The sequence below is a fragment of the Aotus nancymaae genome, unplaced genomic scaffold (genome assembly GCF_030222135.1).
Source record: "Aotus nancymaae isolate 86718 unplaced genomic scaffold, 86718_ANA_hifiasm-v0.15.2.pri h1tg000124l, whole genome shotgun sequence".
NCBI classification, from domain to species: domain Eukaryota; kingdom Metazoa; phylum Chordata; class Mammalia; order Primates; family Aotidae; genus Aotus; species Aotus nancymaae.
This window is the reverse complement of record NW_026988539.1, coordinates 1,747,858-1,772,518: the sequence shown is the minus strand read 5'-3', so window position 1 is coordinate 1,772,518 and position 24,661 is coordinate 1,747,858. Positions and strand designations below refer to the sequence as shown.

The 24,661-nt window shown below is 62.1% G+C and overlaps 2 protein-coding genes and 1 non-coding gene across 4 annotated transcripts; 1 reads left to right on the top strand and 2 right to left on the bottom strand.

Annotated features, from left to right (window-relative positions):
- Positions 1-2,952: 2,952 nt before the first annotated feature.
- LOC135272688 (uncharacterized) lies at positions 2,953-3,639 on the bottom strand (the record flags this gene model as incomplete). The annotated part of the gene is made up of 1 exon (XM_064371195.1): positions 2,953-3,639. A coding segment is annotated over one exon (687 nt), but the record flags the coding sequence as incomplete, so codon positions are not given.
- On the bottom strand, positions 3,560-24,126 carry MED16 (mediator complex subunit 16). 2 transcript variants are annotated; one of them, XM_064371163.1, is made up of 15 exons: positions 24,022-24,126; positions 22,143-22,329; positions 21,396-21,503; positions 20,719-20,888; positions 16,948-17,379; positions 16,237-16,342; positions 12,740-12,895; positions 11,707-11,918; positions 10,825-11,031; positions 9,411-9,621; positions 8,010-8,143; positions 6,810-7,002; positions 6,133-6,349; positions 4,359-4,442; positions 3,560-3,766 (listed from the first exon to the last, which is right to left on the bottom strand). In XM_064371163.1, exons 2-15 carry the CDS (start codon positions 22,309-22,311, stop codon positions 3,640-3,642), a joined length of 2,526 nt encoding a protein of 841 aa, XP_064227233.1. In that variant the 5' UTR covers positions 22,312-22,329; positions 24,022-24,126; the 3' UTR covers positions 3,560-3,639. The 2 variants fall into 2 exon arrangements, with proteins under 2 accessions (XP_064227233.1, XP_012291734.2); XM_012436311.3 differs by lacking the exon at positions 24,022-24,126 and adding an exon at positions 22,622-23,052.
- A 291-nt stretch (positions 24,127-24,417) lies between these two features.
- LOC135272701 (U6 spliceosomal RNA) lies at positions 24,418-24,524 on the top strand. The gene has a single exon (XR_010340696.1). It is a non-coding gene; the product is annotated as a U6 spliceosomal RNA (small nuclear RNA).
- The last annotated feature ends 137 nt before the right edge of the window (positions 24,525-24,661 follow it).

The following is a 24,661-nucleotide window of genomic DNA, read 5'->3' as shown; positions in this document are numbered from 1 at the left end:
ATCACGTTTACACACAAGCATGTATTGAGCACTTCCTGTGTGCAGGGTCCTGGGCCTGGCCTGGTAAGACACGTCTAAACCCCAGCCCTGCTCTCAGGAATTCGGTAAATATTCCACTGCATGGAACGGCATCCACTCAGCCATCTGGAGGCCACCGTGAAGTTGTATCTCACTGTGTTTGTGAATCTCACGTTTTTTTGTTTTTTGAGACAGTCTCGCTCTGCTGCCCAGGCTGGAGTGCAGCGGTGTGATCTCGGCTCACTGCAACCTCCGCCTCCCGGGTTCAAGCAATTCTCCTGCCTCAGCCTCCTGTGCAGCTGGGACCACAGGCACCTACACTGCCACCACACCTGGCTAATTTTTAAGATTTTTGTAGAGATGAGGTCTCGCCATGTTGCCCGGGCTGGTCATGACATCCTGGGCCCAAGCGATCCTCCCACCTGGGTCTCCCTCAGTGCTGGGATGTGAGCCACCACGTCCAGCCCGCCTGGGCATTTTCACCCCATCCTTTGGTCAGCAGGAGCTACAGAGGGTTGCAGAGGAGGAGAGGGTTTAGGAGGCGGTGGAACAGGAGTAGTCGGGGGGACGCAGGCCGAGAGCATCTAGGCATCAGGTCCATCCGTATACACGTTGTCCTCTGAGTTGAGACACGCGGTCCAGCCTCCAAACCGTATGGCCTCAGTTTTCTCATCTGTATCTTGGGACCTCAACATCCCTGGCTCTTAGAGAGATTTTGAGGACCCCTCAGCGGACTGCGCAGTGACAAGGAACTTGGGAAGCCGGGAGCAGGGACAGAGGAGCTTCAGGGCCACAGGCCTCCTCTCGGCATTCCATGCCCCGCCCACCTTGCCCACCCCACTGTGTCCGGAGAGGCGGGTGCTCATGACAGCCAGCTTGTGACAGCAGTTTGAGGCACAGACCCGCAAACCTAGTACCAAGGCCCACTCCGGCTCACATCAGGAGCTGACAGAGCCAGCGGGCGGCCCGTCCCCACTCCACGCATCCAGGCCTCAGCCGGGTCATGTGAACCGTGGGGGGCTGGGGTCACCTGGAGGCGTCTTCACTCACAAGATCAGGCACCAGGTGACTCCGATCTCCCCACTCCCGAAGCTGCCCACCAGCCCATGTCCCCATGAGGCGTGGGCACAGATGGTGCGTACAGGAGCCCTACGGAGCCCTTGCGGGGCATTTCCTCTCTGCCCACCCGCCGCAGGCACGCACCACCTCACCGGGGCTCCTGCACTCGGGTCTCTGTAGAGCCACATGGAAACACTGCAGAGACTCCCAGACAAAAGCCAACCCCATGGGGGCCGGGCCCCCACCCGCCCGCCAGGGCCCACTGTGTTGTCCGTCACTCGCTTTGGACAACCCTGGGCCTGGCATCCACTAGGCATCCCGTACATGCTGAGTGACTCCAGGGGAGATGGACCACACACTCCAAGCATGAGAGGAGGTTGCAGGGGTGGGCCAGGGGCTGCATCCAGGCCGGGAGGCGGCCCTAGGGTCTGCCGTTTCCCTGAGAGGGTGGTCAGTGGGTGGTGACAGGGGCCCACCGCTCAGTGGCCAGCTGTCCCAGCCAGGGTGCAGAGGCCTGGAGTCTGCAGCTGCAGGCAGGCGGGCTTTAAAGTGGGGGTGCCTCAGCCAGGTCATGGGGTGTCTGAGCTCCTGCCTTTTGAGCCGGCACCAGGCACTCAATCCTCCTTCCCTGCCCTCCCCGGAGCTACAGAAAGGAGGAGGCTATCTACACACAGCAGGGCGCCACCGTGCTGGGAAGGCCTCCAGCTGTGGGACGCAGGGTAACTGGAAAAAGTGCTTGTTGGAGGCAGAAGGCGGGACCCCTGGGGACAGAGGCACAAACCAAGCAGCCTCAGGCAGGGAGCGGCTAGAGAAACACGGAGAGGTACAGAGCTAGGCAGAGACAGAAACAGCACACAGACACGCAGAGACACCAGAGACATGCAGACACACAGAGATAGCACACTGAGACACGCAGACACAGAGACACCACACTAAGACATGCAGAGACACAGAGATAGCACAGAGACACACAGAGACACACAAAGCACGCAGAGACATGCAGAGACAGCAGAGACATGCAGACACACAGAGATAGCACACAGAGACACGCAGAGACAGCAGAGACACGCAGACACACAGAGATAGCACACTGAGACACGCAGACACAGAGACACCACACTAAGACATGCAGAGACAGAGACAGCACAGAGACACACAGAGACACACAAAGACAGCACGCAGAGACATGCAGACAGCAGACATGCAGAGACAGCAGAGACACGCAGACACAGAGATAGCACGCGGAGACAAAGACAGCAAGCAGAGACATGCAGAGACAGCAGAGACACGCGGAGACAAAGACAGCACACAGACACGTATAGAAACAGTACAGAGACACGCAGACACACAGCGATAGCACGCAGAGACATGCAGAGACACAGAGACACCACACTAAGACATGCAGAGACACAGAGATAGCACAGAGACACACAGAGACACACAAAGACAGCACGCAGAGACATGCAGAGACAGCAGAGACACGCAGACACACAGAGATAGCACGCAGAGACATGCAGAGACAGAGACACCACACTAAGACATGCAGAGACACAGAGATAGCACAGAGACACACAGAGACACACAAAGACAGCACGCAGAGACATGCAGAGACAGCAGAGACACGCAGACACACAGAGATAGCACACAGAGACACGCAGAGACAGCAGAGACATGCAGAGACAAAGACAGCACGCAGAGACATGCAGAGACAGCACAGAGACAGTACCCTGAGATACGCAGAGACACACACTTGGACAAAGCTCCCCGACGATGGCCGCCCCCACCCCACCCACCGGGCCTGCTGTGTCCTGCCCCACTGCTTACTTTGGGCGCCCTGGGCCTGGCATCCGCTGGGCACCTGTAATGCTCAGTGATTTAAAGACAGGCCAAGAGGACACAGGCCTGGGCGCGGAGGGCGTTTATTGGACCTGCCCTCCCCAGCCACAGCTTGTCCAGGCTCAGCGCCCTCTGCAGGCGAGGCAAGGAAACCGATGCAGGTGCCCCGAGCCAGGTCACCGCAGGGTCTGCCTGGACCCCCAGCTGTCGTGGCTGGTCCTCTGGATGCAGACGGTCCAGGGACCTGGGGGTCCCGGGAGGGCGGTGTGTGGGCCGCGAACAGTCCAGGAATCTGAAGGTCGCAGACGGTCCAGGGATCTGGGGGTCCCGGGAGGGCGGTGTGTGGGCCGCGAACAGTCCAGGAATCTGAAGGTCGCAGACGGTCCAGGGATCTGGGGGTCCCGGGAGGGCGGTGTGTGGGCCGCGAACAGTCCAGGAATCTGAAGGTCGCAGACGGTCCAGGGATCTGGGGGTCCCGGGAGGGCGGTGTGTGGGCCGCGAACAGTCCAGGAATCTGAAGGTCGCAGACGGTCCAGGGATCTGGGGGTCCCGGGAGGGCGGTGTGTGGGCCGCGGCCCCACTTGAAAAAGGCACGGGGGCTTCCTCAGAAGATCTGTTGGTCACGGAGGCGCCCGGCCCACGGCCCTCAACAGCCCTCCGGGTCGGGCTGAGGTTAACCGTGCCGAAGAGTGTGCAGGGTGTGCGGGGGCTCCCTGGCAGCCGGGCTCAGGGGTAGCTGAGGGGCACCCGCCACCAGAGCCCGCCGCACAGGCAGTTCTTGATCCAGCGCTGCTCCCACTGTCTCACCGCCGTGGTCCTGTTGGGCGACTTGAGCATGGTGACACAGCCGCACCTGCGGGGAGGCGGGCGCTGGGCGGGCTCCGGCCTTCGAGGGGGTGTTCCCGCGCCCGCCGTCCCTCACGCCCGCGCCCCACGCTGCCACCTGCCACAGGGCCTCAGCCCCGGCTGCTGCGCCCACCGGGAATGCCGTTCCCTGCACCAGCGCCCGCCACTCCGGTAACCGCTCCCCATCCTTGGATCCTGGCTGCGGCATCCCCTCTGGGACACGTTCCCTCCACCACCCTCGACCGTGTGGAGCAGGGGGCTGGAATCGGCCGGGCCGTCCCAGCAGCAGAGCTCTGGGAGTCCACGGCGCTCTGGGCCTCCGTTTGCTGAGGACGCGTCAGAAGCCGGTCGTGTGGCAGCAGTAGCTGGGACTTAACTTCCGCCCTTGGGTTATCAGGGGCGCCGCGGAGACAGGCGGGGGCGGCACCATCCCACGGCCCAGCACGGGATGAGCCAGACCTCCCCGGGCTCCAGAGACCCCGGGGTTTCATCTCTCAGTAGCAGCTCCAGAGGGAGGTCCTCCATGGCCTCGTCTGCAGATGGCAACACCGAGCCTGAGTCTGCGAGCTGCGTGACCGGGGCCCGGGGGCAGCACTCACCTCGTGCAAGCCTTGCACTCCTCCGTGGGGTAGGCGCCAAGGTGCAGCCTCCGCAGGTGGTCGATCTTGGGCTGGCCCGGGGCCCTGGCAGGGGAGGGGAGAGCGTGAGGGCTCGCTGGGCACCGTGAGGCCAGGCGGGTGGGTGGTCGGCCACCTCACACCATCCATCAGGTGGGCCCAGTGTCTGTGAACAGTCAGGTGGGAGGGGCGTGGACACCTGGGACAGGCCCAGTGAAGGGGCGGGTCTCCCACAAAGCCTGAGGGGCAGAGAAGGCACGTGCGGTGCTCCCATTCGAGACTGGACGGGAAGGAGTGCGGGGGGCTTCCACACCACCCCTGTCCACAGACACCCAGCCTGGGGGCGCCAGGACCTCCGTGTGACAACAGACCCCGGTGGCAAAAGCTGCCCTCGGTGGCGGGTAGGGGGCCTGGGTCTGGGCAGAGGTGGGCCGGTCTACTCTGCTCTCAACAAATACTTGAAAATTTCCCAAACAGTTTACAAGCCTCAGACGTGGCCGTCCTCTCTTTTCATCTAGTCTTCCCGAAACCCAGAAACCCCAGCGTGTGACTCATTAGGCGGCCCCTCCCACTGTGGGCACAAGGAAGAAAACGCTGGAGGTCCCAGAGCCAAGCCGGGTGGCCTCCCCGGAGGAAGGGCTGCGGCAGGCTCACTCATCTTCTTCCTTTTGCCCATCTGTGTTTTATAAAATTCCAGCCGTAAGCCATCAGTGGTTGGAGGATGTGCACGTGCTCCTCGTCAAACACGGGTCGGAAATGGGCTCAGGGGTCTGAGGGGCCTGCGTTCAAATCCTGACTCAGCCGCTTCCTGACCCTGTGACCCCAGACGAGCGGCTGTGCCTTTCCCGGTGGGGTTTCCTCACCGGGTGGCCGGGGTCAGCTCAGCAGGCTTGGGTTGTCTGAACCCTGCACATTCCAGAGAAAGGCCAGCCTTGGGCCCTGCAGGGGACCTCTTACCCCTGGGAGACCTTCCCCATGAGGCATCTGTGCTCACCAGGGCCCTGGGCCATGCTAGGGGGTCCCCATCAACAGAGGGATTTACAGTGGGGCCAGCATACAATCAGTGAAAACTAAGTTGGCCGGGCGCGGTGGCTCACGCCTGTAATCCCAGCACACTGGGAGGCTGAGGGGGGTGGATCACTTGAGGTCAGGAGATCAAGACCAGCCTGACCAACATGGCGAAACCCCGTCTCCACCAAAAATACAAAAATTAGCTGAGTGTGGTGGCAGGTGCCTGTAACCTCAGCTACTCAGGAAGCTGAGGCAGAAGAATCATTTGAACCTGGAAGGCAGAGGTTACAGTGAGCCGAGATGGCACCACTGCACTCCAGCCTGGGTGACAGAGTGAGACCATTGGGAAAAAAAAAAAAATAAGGTAAGCGTGCACAGGGAGGAGAGAGCCGTGTGGATTTGGGGGTCCTGGGGCAGGGCACAGGGAGGAGGGAGCCGTGTGGGTTTGGGGGTCCTGGGGCCAGGCATGGAGGAGGGAGCCGTGTGGATTTGGGGGTCCTGGGGCAGGGCATGGAGGAGGGAGCCGTGTGGATTTGGGGGTCCTGGGGCAGGGCATGTAGGAGGGAGCCGTATGGATTTGTGGGGGGGTCCTGGGGCAGGGCACAGGGAGGAGGGAGCCGTGTGGGTTGGGGGTCCTGGGGCCAGGCATGGAGGAGGGAGCCGTGTGGATTTGGGGCGTCCTGGGGCAGTGCACAGGGAGGAAGGAGCCGTGTGGGTTTGGGGACCCATGCAGGGAAGCACATACCTTGCGAGGCCGTCGAGCTGCAGAGTGGTGGCACTGCCAGGCAGCGTGGGTGCCCGGCCAAACTGTAGCCGCAGGGGCTGCTTGGGCTGCAGGCGGCTGACCAGGCCGTCGCTGGCGGGCAGCCAGTCCAGGCTGGGGATGAGTAGCTGGCTGGGCAGCAGGCAGCACTCGTCCACCAGCGCCTCATCTGGCTCACTTGCTGGGCCGTCGTCACGACCTGCGGGGAGGGTGGCCGAGGTCTCAACACCTCTGCCCGGGGCACCGCCTGCCTGCCCACCCACCAGGGACGCGCTGGGGCCTCCTCCCTCTCAGGAGCACCAGTTCTGGCCCTGGCTCTGCCTGCCTGGCTGGGTGATCCTAGGGTTCTCTTCCCATCTCTGGCCTCAGTCACTTAAAAAGTATGTGGCAAGCACCGTGTCTTTCCTAGACACCGGGATGTAAAAACGACAGAGCCCGCACTCCTCACACACACGACCGAGGAGACAGGAACAGGTGCCTGGGAGTGGCTGCCATCCCCAAAGCACCCACACCAAGCCTGGACCCGTGCTGGGAACTGGGGAATTGGCAGAGGTCAAGGCAGAGCCACTGCCCCCTGCAGGGGCTTATGTTCTGGCGGGGGGCTGGGGCAGGGCTTGTGTTTTGGTGGGGAGAGGAGAGCGGCAGGTGGGGAGCCTCACAGCAGATCCAGAGCTTGGTGAGCAGCCGGAAGAGCAGGGACATGCTGTCCTGGGTGTCCGAGGTGGCCGTGTACACAGGCAGGCAGCTGGGCTTCAGCAGGCCCCAGATGCGGATGACCACCATCAGCTCCCGAAGCATGCCCAGCGAGGTGCCGTCCCGCAGGAAGCTATGGCCCGGCCGCAGCAGGGAGCCCTGCAGGAAAGAGGTGCCCAGCGTGGCAGGGCAGCGGGGAGCAGATGGTGAGGGAATGAAGCCTCTCGGGGTGCGTGGAATCCCGGCCTGGGGGCAATGGGCAGGGTCTGGGACGTTTGTGGAGGTCAGGACTGGGGTGCTCCTGGCACAGGGTGAGCGGATGCCAGGGATGCTGCTCAGCACCCTGCAGGGCCCAGGACAGCCCCACTTGGAGAGTCATCCCGTCCCTGACCTGAGAGTCCACAGGGCCGAGAGGAGGCTCCCACTGACGCCAACACCCCCGCCCACATGCGGGAGAGCAGCCGACCCTCCCACAGCTAAGTGCCCCCACTCCCACCACCGTGGCTGCACTGGGAGGCCAGAGGACCAGGGAAGGGAGGCCAGGGGGCGGCCCCTGTCAGCCTAAAGCCCCACAAAGAGCAGAGGGGCTTCAGACTGTGCCTGACGGCCGCGGTGGAGAGGCAGGGGCCACAGGGCAGGATGGTGCACAGCTTGCAGACCTGGAGGTGGGGGTGTGGACCGAGCCTGCTGGGGCCAGCAGTGAGTTCCTGACTTCAAAGCCCCAGGCAAGGGAGTTAGGCAGGGTAAGGGGTGCGGGCAGCGGAGCAGGAGCTTCGGGGTAGGGGTGGGGCTGAGAAGGGGCAGGGCCTGGGAGGCGGGACTTTGAGAATGGGCAGGAAGGGCTTTGCAGGAGAGGCTTCCTGGAGGAGACGGGGCTCCAGGGTGGGGCAGGGCTTCAGGAGCGGTGGGCTAGGAAGTGGGGCTTTGAGAAGAGACAGGGCCAGGAGGTGGGGCTCCAGGTAGGGGCGGGGCTTAGGTGGTTTTGAGGAGCAAGGCCTGGGAGGCGGGGCCTCTGAGGGGCGGGGTCATGAAGGAAGGGCATGGAGAAGGGCGGGGCCAGGGAGGCGGGGCCCTGGTGAGGGGTGGGGCTAGGGAGGCGGAACACGGACACGGGCGGGGCCAGGGAGGCGGGGCCCTAGGGAGGGGCGGGGCCTTGGAGGGCGCACCTGGTTGGGCAAGCTGGCCAGCAGGTAGAGCACGAAGTCGCCCACCCACTGCAAGAGCTGCTGCAGCGCCTGCAGCGTGTTCATGTCCAGGACAAACTCCTCCGTCTTGAGGTTGATCATGACCTTGTCAATGTCTGCAAGGAGGCGCGGGTCAGGTCAGGCCGGGCCTCTGGGACACACAGGGTGACCTAAATGCTCCCCACAGTCCTGCACCGAGCACCCACCCAGTGCCGGGCAAGCGGGTGCCCACACCGGGAATGAGACGCGGGTGACGGCATTGCCTGATGGAGAGGAACCGGGAGCCCACTGCCTGCCCACCCAGGGGCCGCTGTGCTCAGCACCAACCAGCTTCTCTCGGCCTGCAGGCCTTGGGTGGGCAGGTCCCCATGCCAGGGACAGCACTGCTCAGACTCGGCCCACTGGTGCACATCTGGCCCCTGCTCCGGGTGGGCTCTGTGAACACAGGAGGTGTCCACACTGTGCAGCTGTAACCACCCCCACCCCACACCTGGTGCTGGTTACACACCCAGCAGGTACCTCTGGGATGGCAACTAGGGTGGTCCCACAGAAACCACCACGAATGTGCACACCGCTCCCAGCTACTGGGAGTGCCACGTGCCTACAGTGAACTGGACACTCTAGACGTAAATGATAACCCCAATTTTAAAAGAAACAGCCTGTCAGGCGCAGTGGCTCACGCCTGCAATCCCAGCACTTTGGGAGGCCGAGGCAAGTGGGATGCCACGTGCTGGGCGGGCCTGGGCAAGCTGCTTAGCCTCTCTGTGCCTCAGTCTCCTTATGGCAAATCGGGAGGAGGAGTGGACCTGCCCCACAGGACTAGGTGCTAGGCCCCGGCCTGGGAGCAGCAGCCTGGCCCCCAGGAGAGAGGTGGAAGGATCACGTCAGCTCAGTAGGTCAAGACCAGCCTGGGCAACATGGTGAGACCCTAAATAGTGAGATCAAAAAATTAAAAACCGAGTGTGGTGACGCACGCCTGTGATCCCAGCTACTCGGGAGGCAGAGGCACCACACTGCAGCGTGGGTGACGGAGTGAGACCCTGTCTCTAAAAGGTCGGGCGCAGTGGCTTACGCCTGTAATCCCAGCACTTCAGGAGGCCGAGGTGTGCGGATCATTTGAGGTCAGGAGTTCGAGACCAGCCTGGCCAACATGGTGAAACACTGTCTCTACTAGAAATACAAAAACTAGCCTGTGATCCCAGCTATTTGGGAGGCTGAAACAGAAGGATCGCTTGAACCCAGGAGGTGGAGGTTGCAGTGAGCTGAGATCCCACCACGGCACTCCAGCCCGGCAACAGAGTGAGATTCCATCTCAAAAGATTAAATAATACAATAAGTAAATGGTGAAAGGAGCCCGAGGCCGGGGCGCGGGACGGGACCCACCGACGTCGGTGATCTTGGCACAGATCTCGGTCAGCCGGTCTCCGGGGCTCTTGTCGGGCGTGTTGAGGAAGTGGGGGCGCAGTAGCGACTTCAGGGTGGAGCTGATGGCGATGAGGAAGAGCTTGGTGTGGTAGTCGCACACGCGGGTCACCGTGCAGGGGGACAGCTTGCAGAGCGAGGCCTTCATGGCCAGGATCCGGGTGGAGAGGACCTGGGGGGCGGGCGGTGTGAGCAGGAAGCCAGGTCACCCTGAGGCACCAGGGCAGAGGTGCCCGCCAAGGCTCCAGCTGGGGAGAAGAGCAGTCGGGCTCTGGCACCAGGCGCTGGGTGAGCTGGGCAAGCTGCTTAAGCCTCTGCACCTCAGCAACCTCACAGCAAAAGGGGCCTAATGTGTTAGGAGGAAACTTCCCAGGTAAGGAGGGAAAGCAAGTGCTTCTCTCAGGCGCAACTTCACTGGACGGGCCTCCGGGAACACCCCACCCCACACACAGCCTCACCCGCCGCAGGCTACCTGCCCCTCCTGCCCTCCACCTGCCACGGAGCCCCTGCCTGCCGTGAGGACCCCCCCCAGCTATCACAGCAACCCCCACGTCTGCCACAGGGACCTCCGTGACTGCTGCAGGGACCTCCCCCACCCTCCACGGGATGCCTCTCCCTGCCGCTGGCCGCTCACTCACCACAGGGCCCCTGGCTGCCCCAGGGACAGCACCGCCTGCCTGGGGACCCCACCTGCTGCAGGGACAGCCCCACCTGCCTGGAGACCCACCTGCCTGGGGACCCACCTGCCGCAGGGACCCCACCTGCCGCAGGGACAGCCCCACCTGCCTGGAGACCCACCTGCCTGGGGACCCACCTGCCGCAGGGACCCCACCTGCCGCAGGGACAGCCCCACCTGCCTGGGGACCCACCTGCCTGGAGACCCACCTGCCTGGGGACCCACCTGCTGCAGGGACAGCCCCACCTGGCTGAGGACCCACCTGCTGCAGGGACAGCCCCACCTGCCTGGAGACCCACCTGCCTGGGGACCTACCTGCCGCAGGGACAGCCCCACCTGCCGCAGGGACAGCCCCACCTGCCTGGAGACCCACCTGCCTGGGGACCCACCTGCCTGGGGACCCCACCTGCCGCAGGGACAGCCCCACCTGCCTGGGGACCCCACCTGCCGCAGGGACAGCCCCACCTGCCTGGGGACCCACCTGCCTGGGGACCCACCTGCTGCAGGGACAGCCCCACCTGCCTGGGGACCTACCTGCCGCAGGGACAGCCCCACCTGCCTGGAGACCCACCTGCCTGGGGACCCACCTGCCTGGGGACCCCACCTGCCGCAGGGACAGCCCCACCTGCCGCAGGGACAGCCCCACCTGCCTGGGGACCCACCTGCTGCAGGGACAGCCCCACCTGCCTGAGGACCCACCTGCTGCAGGGCCGCGGTCTGGCGCGTGTACTCCTCGTGCAGCTTCTCCACCAGGCTCTGTACCATGCTGGGCTGCACGTGCAGCAGGATGTCCCACCAGTCGTAGCCGGTCACCATGCAGTACTCCAACAGGAAGAGCAGGTGCCGCAGCGCCAGCCCCACCTCCAGCGGGTGGCCCATGGAGGGTGACAGGCGGAGCACACTCAGCTGCCGGAGACAGAGCCCGGGGAGAGCCGCGTAAGACGTGGGGCTCCAACCCCAGCAGGGACAGGCACGGGGCCCTGGGGCTGAGGTGCATCTTGTGGAGGGCGGGGAAGGGACCTGCCCAGCAGCTCCTCTGCATGAGGGAGGGGTGGCTCTTTACCAAGCCTACTCCGGAGGTCCCCACACAGACCCGTGGGTCAGCGGGCAGCCATGCCTGTGGGTGTGTGCTCCCATGTGCAGGTGTATGTGCACAACCCCGTGTGCATGCATGTGTGTGTGTGTGCGTGCCCCTGTGCATGGGTCTGTGTGCCTGCACGTGTGTGCGTGCACATTGCCTGCCCCTTTCTGTCAGGGTCACGGACAATGCCTCTGAGAACAGGGAAGGAAAACACTCCCTGAGCCCCAACTGCGCCGGGTGCCGAGCCGGGCATACACACGTCTCCTGGAATGCTGAGGAGTCTATACCATGAAAGGCTGTCCTCTCGACAGTTCCTAGCTACGACCCGCCTCACACACGCCACAGGCCGCCCCAGTGACCTCACTGAACAAGACAAACCCATCGCACGGACAGAGGTGCAGGCAGGGGCCGCGAGGGGCTTGCACCTGTGGCCCCTTCCCCACGGGGCACCTCCCTCTGGCAACCCCACCAGCCCAGCTCCACACGCCCGAGCAGCTCACCTTCCCCTGGTTGTCAATGCCCACCAGGGCCAGCGAGGTCCAGGACAGCTGCATGGCCTTGAAGTGGACGGCGGGGCCTGCGGTGCGGGGGCGCTTGATGGCCGGCTCGTCCACGGGCCTCGGGGCCGCGGAGCTATAGAAGACGGCCATGGTCTGCAGTGAGAGCCGGTGAACGATGTGGACGCTGCCGTCGTGGAAGGCCAAGGCCAGCCCTGCGGGGCACGGGTTCAGCTTAGGCAGGGGCAGGGTCCGGGACACGCCCACCTGTGGAGGGGCCGCCTGTCCTGCAGGATGTGGAGCGAGCCGAGGCTGCCCATCTAGGGGTGACCAAGGGTCGGAGCTCCTGGCGCCCCAAAAAGAGGCATCTTAGGTGGTGGGCCGGGGCCGTCAGTCACACTGGGACCTGCCTGTGAATGAGGGTGGGGTGGGGGGTGGGGTCCAGAGCCCAAAGCTCAGGGATTTGAAAGGGGTCCCTGCGGTAGAGAGACTGGAAAATGGAGAAACCAAGCGTTTTGGAGCAGGGAACCGCGTCCCCCTCAACCTCTCTGCAGGCTCCGGCAAACAGCCCCGAGCCCCGAGCGGGTTTTGATAAACTCTCTTTCCAGGAACCAGGGGAGAATGGGAGCTAGGGGAAGGAAGGGGCCTGAGCTAAGGCGGGCTTGTCCCCACCTTACAGCCGAGCAAACAGGCCCAGCACCACAGAGTGCGTGGACTCACTCAGGGACACGGATGCCACGGTTTGAGACCAGGACCCACATTACGACCGCTGCAGTGCAGAGAGCAGAGGTGCTGCCTCCCCACGTTCCCCATGCTCCCTTGTTGATCTGAAATGACTCTTTACATATTAAAGAGCACAAGATCTGTCTGCCAGCCTCACAGAGCTTGAAAGACAAGGTCTGCCTCCTGATCGGGGACCCATCAGAGCCCAGGAGGCCGAGCTCCCATGGCCCCATGGCCCCATGGCCCGCGCTCAGAGCCCGCCTCCCCTGCTGTGAGCCGAGGGCCTGTGTGGCTGCCGCTGGCTCTGCCATACCGAGGCCAGGGTAGAACTGTGTGTCGCTGGCCACCTTGAGGTCGGTGTTGGTGAGCGAGATGGGCAGCTTGGGCAGAGCCACGGCTGACACACGGTCCAGGTCGTTGGTGGCCGACAGGATCCGCCATTTGAGAATCGTGGGCTGTTTGTCACCAACTGAAAAATCAGAGGCAGGAAAACGGGAAGGCAATGGAGTGAAGACAGGCTGAGAAGCTGCCCCAAGGGCCCAGCAGGGCGGGGCCTGCAGCCCACTCAGTGCCCTTCCTGGGTCTCACGCGGCCTTGCTCCCACGCCAGGAACACCAGGCCTGGCCAATCCGAGTGCTCCGTGACTCGCCCACTGGTTCTGGGACAGGCATGTGACCCAAGGCAGGCCAACGGGATGAGGCCCTGGGATTTTATGGAAACCAGTGGGGCGGGGCCATCTTGCCCCCTTGATGGAGCAGACAATGGGGAGACGGCCCCACCCCAGACCTGCAGCCATGCAAACCCCAACATTCCCTCAGCCTCAGCCAGCTGAGCCGGGATTTCCATTCTTCCTCATCTACAATTCCAGGGTCCCCACACGATAAGGCCATGCAGGACAGTGGCACCCACGGATCTGCTACCTGGCAGCCTCTGCACAAAGATGCAGCTCTTCCCAACAGGTCAGAGTCTATTTCTGAGAATCTCGGGTCAAGTGTTAGCAAATGGGACATGGCCAGGTGCGGTGGCTCATGCCTGCCATCCCAGCACTTTGGGAAGCCAAGGCCAGAGGACGGCTTGAGCCCAGGAGTTCAAGACCAGCCTGGGTAACACAGCTAGACCCCATCTCTACAAAAAATGCAAAAACATTAGCTGGGTGTGGTAATGCACGCCTGCGCACGCCTGCAGTCCCAGCTACTCAGGAGGCTGAGGTGGGAGGATTGCTCAAGCCCAGGAGGTTGAGACTGCAGTGAGCCGAGAGCCGAGATCACGCCACTGCACTCCAGCCTGGAGCCTATCTCACACACACACACACACACACACACACACACACACACACACACACGGGCCCAGAGAGTTTGTGCAAGGAGCAGGGGGCTGCTCTTGCATGTGGGACGTGGAGGGCAGCCAGAGCCGGCCTGCGGGAACATGTGTGGCCAGTGGACAGGACAGGCTGCCTTGGCTGCTGACTGCAGACATTTGGGAACCAGGAGAGGGCAGCCGAGGCAGCCCGGCCGCAGAAACAGTGCAGGGCTGCAGGTCTGAGCCGCTCAGTTTGGGCGTGGCTTGTTACTCAGCTGAAGCTGACTGCCACACGGCTGCTCTGTGCCACCCATGTCACCCTGAGGTTTCTGTCCTGGACCGGCCATCACGGTCACAGAGCCTTGACCTGCTACGATCCCGTAAGGGGTCCTGTGAGCAGCATTCCCAGGGGAAACTGAGGCCCAGAGAGTGGCTGAGATGTCCAGAGGGCACACAGTGGTTGGGGCGGCTGGCCCTCGTGGAGCTGAGCCTCTCAGAGGAGACAGGAAACCCAGTGCTCTAGGGCCGGGTGAAGAGGCTGCCATGACACCCAGCTGGTGCTCAGGGTGCCCGCGATTTACATCCCCTCCTCCATCCAACTAAACGATGGGGCTCAAGGCAGACAGAGTCTCAACTGCTGGCCCAGGGCCACTCAGCTGATGGAGGAGGCTGGGCTCCGAGCCTCCACCGGCCCGGCCACCCCCGCCCTGGGCTGAACTGAGAGGCAGGGCAGGGGCCTGAGGTTCCACCCACAGGGCCACCTCCAGGCTGGGCCTCAAGGAACAGGGTGGGCTGGCCAGGCTGGGGATGGGTAGGGGCAGGGGTGCAGGGTTGGGGGTGGAAGTAGCTGGGCCACACCATGCTGGGCCACAAAGCCTGGCACGTGGGGACGTTGGGCAATGGGTGGAGAGCTGAGCTGAGTGCAGTAGGAACTGAAGCCTGCCGTGGTGGGCACCCGGGGCAGTGGGTGGAGAGACGGGCACAGTGGTGACTGAAGCCTGGCGTGGTGAGCACGTGGGGTGGTGGGTGGAGAGTTGAGTGTGGTAAGGACCAAAGCCTGGCATCATGGGCATGTGGCACGATGGGTGGAGAGATGGGTCAGACAGGGACTGCCTCACAGTGACCCCAAGCTGCCGGGGACACGAGGCCTGAGAAACGCTGCTGTGTGCGTGTGAGATGTGGCTCTCAAGGCCAGCAGGAGCTGGGCTGGAGGGAGTGGACTGTTGCAGGAGGTGAGGTGGGGCGTCAGACCCGGGACTGCCGGGTGGCCTGGCTGCGGGCTGATGGTGGACACAGACGTGCAGGCAGCAAAGCTTCGGGTCCCTGCAGCCCTGCCTCCCATGCGGAGTGGAGCCAGGTGCTGCCGCATGAGCCAACACAGCCCGAAGTGCTGGTGACGCACGGGGCCTGCGAGGAGGACCAGGTGGAGGCCCGCTTCACTTTTCCTGCCTCCACGGCCACGATGGGCAGGTGAGGTAACCACCCACAGGCACAGCGAGACACGGGCTTGTTAGCGGCTTATGAAGAGCACCTGCCCGAGTCCAGACACTCCGGGCCATTAGCGCTCATTGGCAAACGCCTGCGCTCTGACCTGCAGGAAATCTCTCCCTTCTCCAGGGCAAAGGCCAGTCTGAAAGCCAGGCCCGCAGCCCCCCAGGCTTTGGAAACCTAGCGCTGTTCTGCCCCCAGTCGTGGCAGTGGGGGTCCCTGCTTTGCTCCAGCCCCAGCATTCTGCGCTGGAGGTGGGGGTGACCGGCTTGGCTCCGTGGGTGCTGGGGGGACCATCGAGCAGACAGAGATGGGAATGGGGGCCCCAGAAGAGGCTGCTGGTGAGGTGGGTGGTGGTGGTGGTGGTGGGGTGTTCTCATCAGCCTCAGCTGACCCGCTGAGCCTCGGCTGCTCCTCCCTGAACCAGGTCAGGGAGGATTCCGTGCACCGCCCCTGCCGGGTCTGGCCTGTCCCCTGCTGGTTGACGGCCCCGCCCACCGACTGGCTGCTCGGCTCGACTGTCCCACCCACAGACCCGCCCGCCCGACGGCCCCGCCCACAGACCCGCCCGCTCGACGGCCACGCCCACGGCCACGCCCACTCGACAGCCCCACCTACAGACCCGCCCGCCCGACGGCCCCGCCCACAGCCACGCCCGCTCAACAGCCCCACCCACTCAACGGCCACGCCCGCTCGATGGTCCCGCCCACTCGACGGCCACGCCCACACGCCTGCGCGGGCCAGCGGCGCCGCCTCCCTGGGCCTCGGTTCCCCATAGGATGGTGGCAGCCGCCAAGGCGGAGTGGAAGGACGGAGGAGTCTACACGCCTAACACTCAGAATGCCTGCAGGCAAGGTGATCACGCCCTGAGATCCCAGAACTATTGGAGGTCAAGGCGGGAGGATGGCTTAGGGCCAGGGTTCAGGACCATCCCGGTTGACAGCGCTACCTGCCTCAAAAATAAGACCCAGCTGCCCCCGAAGGGAGGCCCAGATCCTCCCGCAGTCAGCCGGGGACACTCACCCACGGGGGAGATCTGCTGGAAGATATTGTTGACCGGGAGCCCCTCCTTGCGCAGGGACCAGCACTCCACGATGCTGCCGGTCTGGCTGGACGCGCACAGCAGCACCTGCGGGGAGGTGGGGTGAGGGCAGACCCTGCGCTGCTGTGGAGCCGTGGGACCCTGGGGCTGCTGTACCACGGGGCCTGTCTCCTCGGCCACGCCTGCCACTCCGGGCCCTCCTGGATGCCAACCCGGGCCTGCCTCTCCCCAGAGGCCACTGTCCACTCACAGGAACGAAAATGTCCCTGGATGGCGCCTTCTCACAGGGACAGCAAGGGGACCCAGGGAACCATGTCAGGGGCGTTACTGATTACTGATTACAACGGGAATCCAGGCAACCTGGTGGGGTCGGCTGAACGGTGGCCCCAGGACATCCCCGTCCTCAGCCCTAGGACCTGTGGCTGGGCGGCCTTTCCCACAGAAGGACCTGCAGGTGGGACTTGGTTGGGGACACAGAGGCGGGAGAGCATGGGGGGGTCCAGGGGCCCCAGGTCCTCACGAGAGGAGGCGGTAAATGAGATTCAGAGAGGCAGGAAGAGGCTGCGCTGTGGCCGTGAAGGGGACGAAGGGGCCCCGAGCCGAGGGGTGCAGGCGCCTCCAGATGCTGCGAAAGGCAGGGAAGAGGTTCAGCCCGCCTGGGTCTCCACCCCCAGGCCCCTGAGGACGCTCACCTGCTCCGACATGTCCCGGGCCAGGAACTTGAGGTGGGTGATGGCCGGGAACTTGTCCTTGCGGTTGAGGTCCGTGGTGCAGCGCATGAACAGAGAGGGCAGGATCTCGGTGTCGATGCGGCACTTCTCGCTGACCACGCTCACGCACACCTTGTAGAACTGCACGGGCGAGGCGCTGCTGCCGTCCGCCGTGGCCACCACGATGTTGCCGCCGCCAGTGAAGGCGATGTCGGCCAGGGCCACGCGGCCGCGCAGCCGGCACAGGCTCTCCGTGGACGTCAGCACCTGCCCGCTGGGCTTCAGCAGGGACACGGTGACCAGGCCGCTGACCGTCACCGCGATCCAGCCCTCCATGGGCTTGCCGCCAAACAGCGTGAGCGACGGTGAGAACTTGACGCGGGAGAACTTCTCCCCGAAGCTGGAGGCGCCTGACTGTGGGCGAGGGAGAGGGAGGGACGACGGGCTGTTCAGGCCCATGTGGGCTGCCCTCTGAGACACCCAGAAAGTCACAAAGAAGAACCCCAAGGCAGAAGCCAGGAGAGTGTGCGCCTGGGTTCAGATCCTGACACTGCCCCAAGCCCTGTGGGATGTGGGCCCCTCTGACCCTTAGTCTCATCTCTAAGGTGAATTTTGCTTTGGAGGACAGTGGGGAGCATTAAATGGATGAACGTGTTTGAGACAGGAGTCACCTCCTCTTTCTGTAAAGGGACACCGTCACGCTCGGTTCCGGGAGCCAGGCGGTCCCTGTGGCAGCCAGGCAGTCACTGGTGGTGCGCACACACGCCGGGCGGCGGGTGCCGATGAGCCCACTCACAGACCCCGGCGGGGGCCGTGCGGACCTGAGCTGCAGCACTCGGGAAGCGCTGTGTGAGCACCAGTGGCTACTGCGGACGCTATTCTGGTTTCAAATCAAATTTGTGAGGTCATCATTTACATACAAAAACATCCACCCTTCTTTGAACATGAGTCTTTTAAGAGATGGGGTCTTGGCCGGGCACAGTGGCTCACGCCTGTAATCCCAGCACTTTGGGAGGCTGAGGAGGCGGGTGGATCACCTGAGGTCAGAAGTTCGAGACCAGCCTGGCCAACATGGTGAAACCTTGTTCTCTACTAAAAATACAAAAATTAGCTAGGCATGGTGGCAGGTGCCTGTAATCCCAGCTACTCGGGAGGCTGAGGCAGGAGAATCACTTGAACCTGGGAGGCGGAGATTGCAGTGAACCAAGATTGCATCATTGCACTCCAGTCTGGGCAACAAGAGCAAAACTTTGTCTCAAAAAACAAACAAACAAAAGTCCCTGCTACGTTGTAAAAACATGGAAGGGACAGAAAAGTGTGTATCATACTGGGACCAGCCTGGCCAACAAGGTGAAACCCCATCTCTACTAAAAATACAAAAATTAGCCAGGTGTGGTGGCGTAAACCTGTAACCCTGGCTACTCGGGAGGCTGAGGTAGAAGAATCACTTGAACTTGGGAGGTGGAGGTTGCAGTGAGCCGAGATGGCGCCACTGCGCTCCAGCCTGGGTGACAGAACGAGACTTTTTCTCAAAAAATTAATAACCCACTTTTTATAGCAAGAAGCAGGTCCCAAAGTCCAGCCAGCAGGCCAGGCCCCGCCACGTGTGGTTGCCGTGAGGATGAGGGATGGCATCTGGTGTCCACACCACACGTGTCTGTGTGGGTCGCAGGCTGGCGTGTTTGAGGGTGTTTTATGTGAGCATGTGTGCCTTTTATTAATATAATTTTATTTGGTTATTTTAAAAAGCGAGGCTCTGAGTCAGGCCACAGCGGGGATGCACCTTGAGGACGTCACACTCAGTGAGAGACGAATGTCCAGATGCAAAAGGCCACGCAGCGTATGACCCTGTTTCTAGGATATGTCTAGCACAGGCTGATCCGCAGAGACGGGCTGGGTTCCAGGGGCTGGGGTGCGGGAAAGACGGGGGTGAGACATGATGGGGTGATGGGGACTGAATTTCCTTTTGGGGTGATGAGAATGGTCTGGAGTTGGGTGTGGTGGTTCACACCTGTAATCCCTGCACACTGGGAGGCCAAGGCAAGCAGATCACCTGAAGTCAGGAGTTCGAGACTAGCCTAATCAACATAGTGAACCCGTCTCTACTAAAAATACAAAAAATTAGCTGGGCGTGGTGGCATACGCCTGTGGTCCCAGCTACTCAGGAGGCTGAGGCAGGAGAATCACTTGAACCTGGGAGACCGAGGTTGCAGTGAGCCTAGATCTTGCCACTGCACTCCAGCCTGGGCGACAGAGTGTGAGACTCCATCTCAAAAAAAAAAAATTAGCTGGGTGTGGTGACATGTGCCTGTAATCCCAGAGGCTGAGGCAGGAGAATCGCTTGAGCCTGGGAGGCAGAGGTTGCAGTGAGCTGAGATCACACCACCACACTCCAGCCTGGGAGAGAGTGAGGCCCTGTCTCAAAAAAACAAGAAAGATGAAGGTCTGGCCCGGCGTGGTGGCTCCTACCTCTAATTCTAGCACTTTGGGAGGCTGAGGCGGGCAGATCGCCTCAGGTCAGGAGTTTGAGACCAGCCTGGCTGACAAGGTCAAACCCCATCTCTACCAAAAAAATACAAAAATTAGCCAGGTGTGGTGGTGGGCGCCTGTAATCCCAGCTATTCGGGAGGCTGAGGCAGGAGAATCGCTTGAACCCAGAAGGTGGAGATTGCAGTGAGTCGAGATGGCACCACTGTACTCCAACCTGGGAAAGAGAGAAAGACTGTCTCCAAAAAAAAAAGAAAAAAAAAAGATAGAGGTCTGAGGTTAGCCATGTGGTGTCCGCACAACATGGTGAATGCACACAAAACCTCTGAACCGCACGGGCTGTGCACTCTTAATGGGTGAATTCTATGGTCTGTGAGCGCCATCCTGATAAAGCTGTTACAAAAACAGTAAACGCAGACCAACAGGACTGCAGGGCGGGGAGCACACCCCGGAGGGGCCCCGTGGCATGAAGCCAGTGCTGCGAGCACCGACAGCAATGGCCCCTGGGGAGAGACTCGGGGAAGGACGAGGGGAAAGATCTCGTCCACTGCATCCCTCTCGCAGGGCCTCCTGGTTCCTGCAAGAGGCCCAGCGCAAGTATATGCAGAGGCACGAAGCCCAGGGGGCCGTGGAGCCCTTGCCGTGGGCCAGGAACATCACTGCGACCCCACATCAATGAAGAAACTGACAGAGGTGTGGAGTCAGAGCCTGCACCCGGTGTCCCACACCAACTCTGGCCATGCCTACTCTTAATTGTGGAACTGGCTGAATCACCGGGTAAGGAGAGAGGGGTTCTGGGATGTTACTAAATCAGAGGGTAGGCTGCATTCTGAAGACAGCAGCCATTAGTGAAACAGACAGCTAGCTAAGGACAGCAGCCTCCAGTTAAAGAGATGACTCACTGAGAACAGCCACCCTCAGTTAAATGGGGGGCCCACTGAAAACACAGGTGCTGGCCGGGCATGCTGGCTCACGCCTGTAGTCCCAGCACTTTGGGAGGCTGAGGTGGGTGGATCATGAGGTCAGGAGTTTGAAACCAACCTGCCTAATATGGTGAAACCCTGTCTCTACTAAAAATACAAAAATTAGCCGGGCATGGTGGCGCGTGCCTGTAGTCCCAGCTACTTGGGAAGCTGAGGCAGAAGAATCACTTGAACCCAGGAGGCCAAGGTTGCACTAAGCCAAGATCACACCACTGAACTCCAGCCTGGGAAACAGAGTGAGACTCTGTCTCAAAAAAAAGAGAAAAAGAAAAAAGACACTCACCTTTTCCACGTGCAAGGCCAGCTTCACACCGTTGTGCAGCCAGGACAGGGCCACGATGGGGTCCCCCTCCACCAGGCTGCCCACCGAGCTCTCCCAGCTATTAGCCAGGTGGTCCGCCATGCTCCAGCACTTGATCTGCCCATCGGCATCCGCTGACAGGAGCCGGGAGCCTGTGGGCAAGAAGCCGTCGTCACGAACCCTCCAGGGACGGGCAGAGCGCTGCCCTGCAGGACGGCACGGCGCCTGGGGGAGCCCGCCCAGTGGAGAGATCTCGGCCCGGGCAGGACAGAGCAGCAGGTGACACGAGGCGCGCTCTGGAGATGCCTCAAGACACCCCAAACAAGAACAATTCAGGGCACTGTGGGAAGAGCAGCAGCTGCCAGACCGCGGACGGGGGGCTCCAGACCCAGCGCCAGACTCCAGACGGACCGGTAAATACAGGATCCCCTCTCCGGGATCAGGGTTGCTGCCCCTGGCCACGTGGGACCAGCTGCCTCACCTGACTGGTCCCGGCGCCGGAGTCCAGACGGACCAAGGAAACACATGCACCCCCAAACCCCCAGCTCCAGGATCTGGGGCGGCCTCACCTGACTGGTCCCAGCGCCAGACTCTAGATGGACCAGGGAAACACAGGGTCACCACCCCCCACCTGCTAAGCGATCTGGGGCCCGCCTCACCTGACTGGTCCCACTCCAGGCAGGTAATGGCCTCCCGGTGCTCTGAGGGGATGGAGTGCAGGTCCCAGGGGTGCTCCGTGTCCAGGATGTGGATCATTCGGGTCAGGTCTGTGGGGATGGGGCATGGTCAGCACGGCCTGGTGCTGCGGCCTGGAGGTGAGGATGATGACCCCGGGCAGTCTCCCGGGAGCTCATGGAGCTGCTGTCAGCCAGGGCGACAGCTCAAGGAACAGGCTGTGCACCCCCCAGGAACAGAACAGGCCCGTGATGCGCCACGACCACGTTTTTAAAACCAGAGTAGAAGAAAATGACCCAAAATGTGAACAGCAGGCCCCTCCATAGAAGGTGAAAGGTGGCTTTTCTCACCCTGATTTGATTCTGATTTTCTCTAATGAGCGCACATTACAGGTGCATATTACTGGAACAACGGAGAGAAGATGAGTACAGCCACCACGTACCTTTCAAAAACCAGTGACACACACCATCTGGAAACCCGGGGCAGGTGTCTCCAACATGCCTGCGTCAACCGCCGCCCCAGCCCTGTTCGATCCCACAAGTGGGGGGACTTCACGTCTCCTGGCACCAGGTGTGGGGAGCACCGAATCCACCCTCCGCACCTCCAGGAGGCTGAAGCTCTCACCCAAGTTAGAGCGTGAGGGGTGTCCTGAGAGACCGAGTCCCCGCAAGGCAGTGTGCCGGGTACCTGGGGAAAAGGGTGGGACGCCACGTGGGCGGGGGGGGGCGCACCCTGGTCGTCGCCGCGCAGGTCCATGGTGAAGGCGATGAGGTTTCGGCAGGACCAGGCGCAGGCCAGGGGCACCGACGGGCAGTGCGTGCTCTTGATCCACCTCTCCCACTCACAGACGTAGGCCAAGTCCATCATGCCACCTGCTGCCGGCCGCCGCAAGTCACACATGAGGGCAGTCACCAGCTCCTGCGGGAGGGAGGTCTGGCTGGTCGTCTGTGTGGGCTGAGCTCCCAGGGCACGTGGAGTGCCAGGCCGGATACGGGAAAACCACAGGCAGGCGGTCCAGGGAACAGCAGGTGCAAAGGCCCGGAAGCCAGAGCGAGCCTGGGGCGTTCCCGGCAGCCCACGGGGCTGGGGCTGAAGGCGGCATGGAGCGGTCAGGGCCTGTGGGCTTCTACCCCGAGCGGGGTGGGAGCCCGGGAGGGCTGGGACCGACTTGGATTTCACCAGAACCCCTCTGGCTGCCTGGGTAACAGACCGTGGGGGCCAAGGGCACAGCCGAAGACGCGGCGGAGGCTCTGCACTGGCCCAGGTGAGTGACGATGGGGGCAGCAGGAGGACGCTGGGTCTCTTCTGAGGGAACGGCCCACAGACAGGCAAATGGTGGGGCTGCTCCCTGCGGCCAAGGCGGGCAGGCGTTCTGGGGCTAAGGGGCTTGGTGAGTGTGACAGGCGACAGACGGAGCATTTCCTTGGGGCTTTCTAAGCGCCCAGCATCTGGACGGACTGTTTCCCCTTCATAAAGGCAAAAGCCCAGTGAGACTGGAAGGACCACCAGCCCGTTTTCCTCAAACCCTATCCCCGGCTGCCTACTTCAGGGTCTGCCCCAGACCCCCAGGGCTCCGCCATACACCCCTTAAAGTCAGCCCTTGACACCCCTTGCTTCCCCCACTTCAAACCACCCCTGGGGCCCATGGCCTCAGCCTAAATTCTCAGGCTTCGCCCTAGGGGTCCCATGTTGGCCGACCTCCCCAGGTCCAGCCTCCGACAGCCTTGGCTCTCCAGGCCCCACCCCTAAAACTCCCCAGTCCCCAGGTTCCCATCCAGGGACCCCATATACTCTCCAGGCCCTTCCCCTATTGCCCCCAAACACCAGGCTTCATCCCAGGGACCCCATAGCCTCTACAGGCCCCACCTCTATAACCTCCAATCTCCAGGGTCTACCCCAGCGACCCCATAGGCTCTCTAGGTCCTGCCCCTATGGCCCCAAACACCAGGCTTTCTCGCAGGAATACCATTCCTCTCCAGGGCCCAATGCTACAGCCCCCAATATCCAGGGTTCATCCCAGGGAATCCATACCCTCTCCAGGCCCTGCCCCTATAACCCCAAATCTCCAGGGTCCATCCCAGAAATGCCCCTATGACCCCCAATTTCCAGGGTCTATCCCAGGAACGCCATAGCCTCCCTATACGCCAGGCCCCATCCCTATAACCCCCAATCTCCAGGATCCATCCTAGGGACCATGCCCTCGCCAGGCCCCGCCCCTGTAACCCCCAATCTCCAGAGTCCACCCCAGGGAACTCAAGTCTCCAGGTTTCATCCACATAGCCATCCAGTTCCCAGGCTCCATGCCAGGGACCCCAAACCCACTACAAGCCCCGCCCCCTAAGTCCCACCAAGCGCCTTCAGCCCCGCCCCAAACTCCCTTCAGGCCCCGCCCCCTAGCCCCGCCCCACCCCGTGGGCCTCCGGCTTCCCCCGAGTTTCCGCCGCAAGCTCCAGACCCTGCGCCCCAGGCCGCCTACCCAGCAGCCTTTGCTCCCGGACACGCCCCCTAACCCTGCAGGCCCCGCCTCCCCCGCGCCCCGTTCCCTGGGGCTGCAGACGCCATCGGGAGTCCGTCCTGGCCCCGGCTGGGCCCCCGCAGCCCCGCGCTCACCTGGCCGGCCCGTGCGCCAAGACCAGCGGGCGTCCGCGGTGCGAACTTCCCTAATGCCTCGGCTCCGGCGCCGCCATCTTCCCCAGGAACAACGAGTTGCCTGATCCGCGCCGCCGCCTCCCCCCAAAGACTTCTGGGACGGCGGCGTGGCCTAGGCTCCGCCCCGGTTCCGGTTATATTTGCATGCGAGCATTTCCAATGATTCCCAAAAGCCACCTAGCTGTATTTGGTAGAATAAGCACTTTCTCAGCTCCAGTTAATAACTACATTAGTTGCATTACACGTCAGACTACATAAATACGGGTTGAGCACCTATAGCATTTAATAAAAGTCGCCCTATGTGTACAGATATTGGGCCTAGAGGCTGTAAATATGTCCTGATGTGGTATTGGACCTGTGCTCGCTTCGGCAGCACATATTCTAAAATTGGAACGATACAGAGAAGATTAGCATGGCCCCTGCGCAAGGATGACACGCAAATTCGTGAAGCGTTCCATATTTTCTTTCGTTTTCTAGTGTCCAAGATTGGAGAAACTGAGGCTCCTTTAACTGAAGTCACTGATCCCGCTAAGGAATGTTCCTACATCCAACCCCATTTCCATTTCCACCTCCACCTCCAAAAGCCAGTTTAATGCAATGC

Bases quoted from the DNA above. Each gene is read 5' to 3' on its own strand.
- MED16 (XM_064371163.1), bottom strand. From the start codon at position 22,311: ATGTGTGACTTGCGGCGGCCGGCAGCAGGTGGCATGATGGACTTGGCC. The intron at 9,622-10,824 runs GTGGGTCCTCAG...CCCGCCCCCCAG, and splicing joins AGACCGCGGCCCTGCAGCAG to GTCCTCTCCACCCGGATCCT. The intron at 4,443-6,132 runs GTATGTGCTTCC...CTCCCCTGCCAG, and splicing joins CAGCTCGACGGCCTCGCAAG to GGCCCCGGGCCAGCCCAAGA.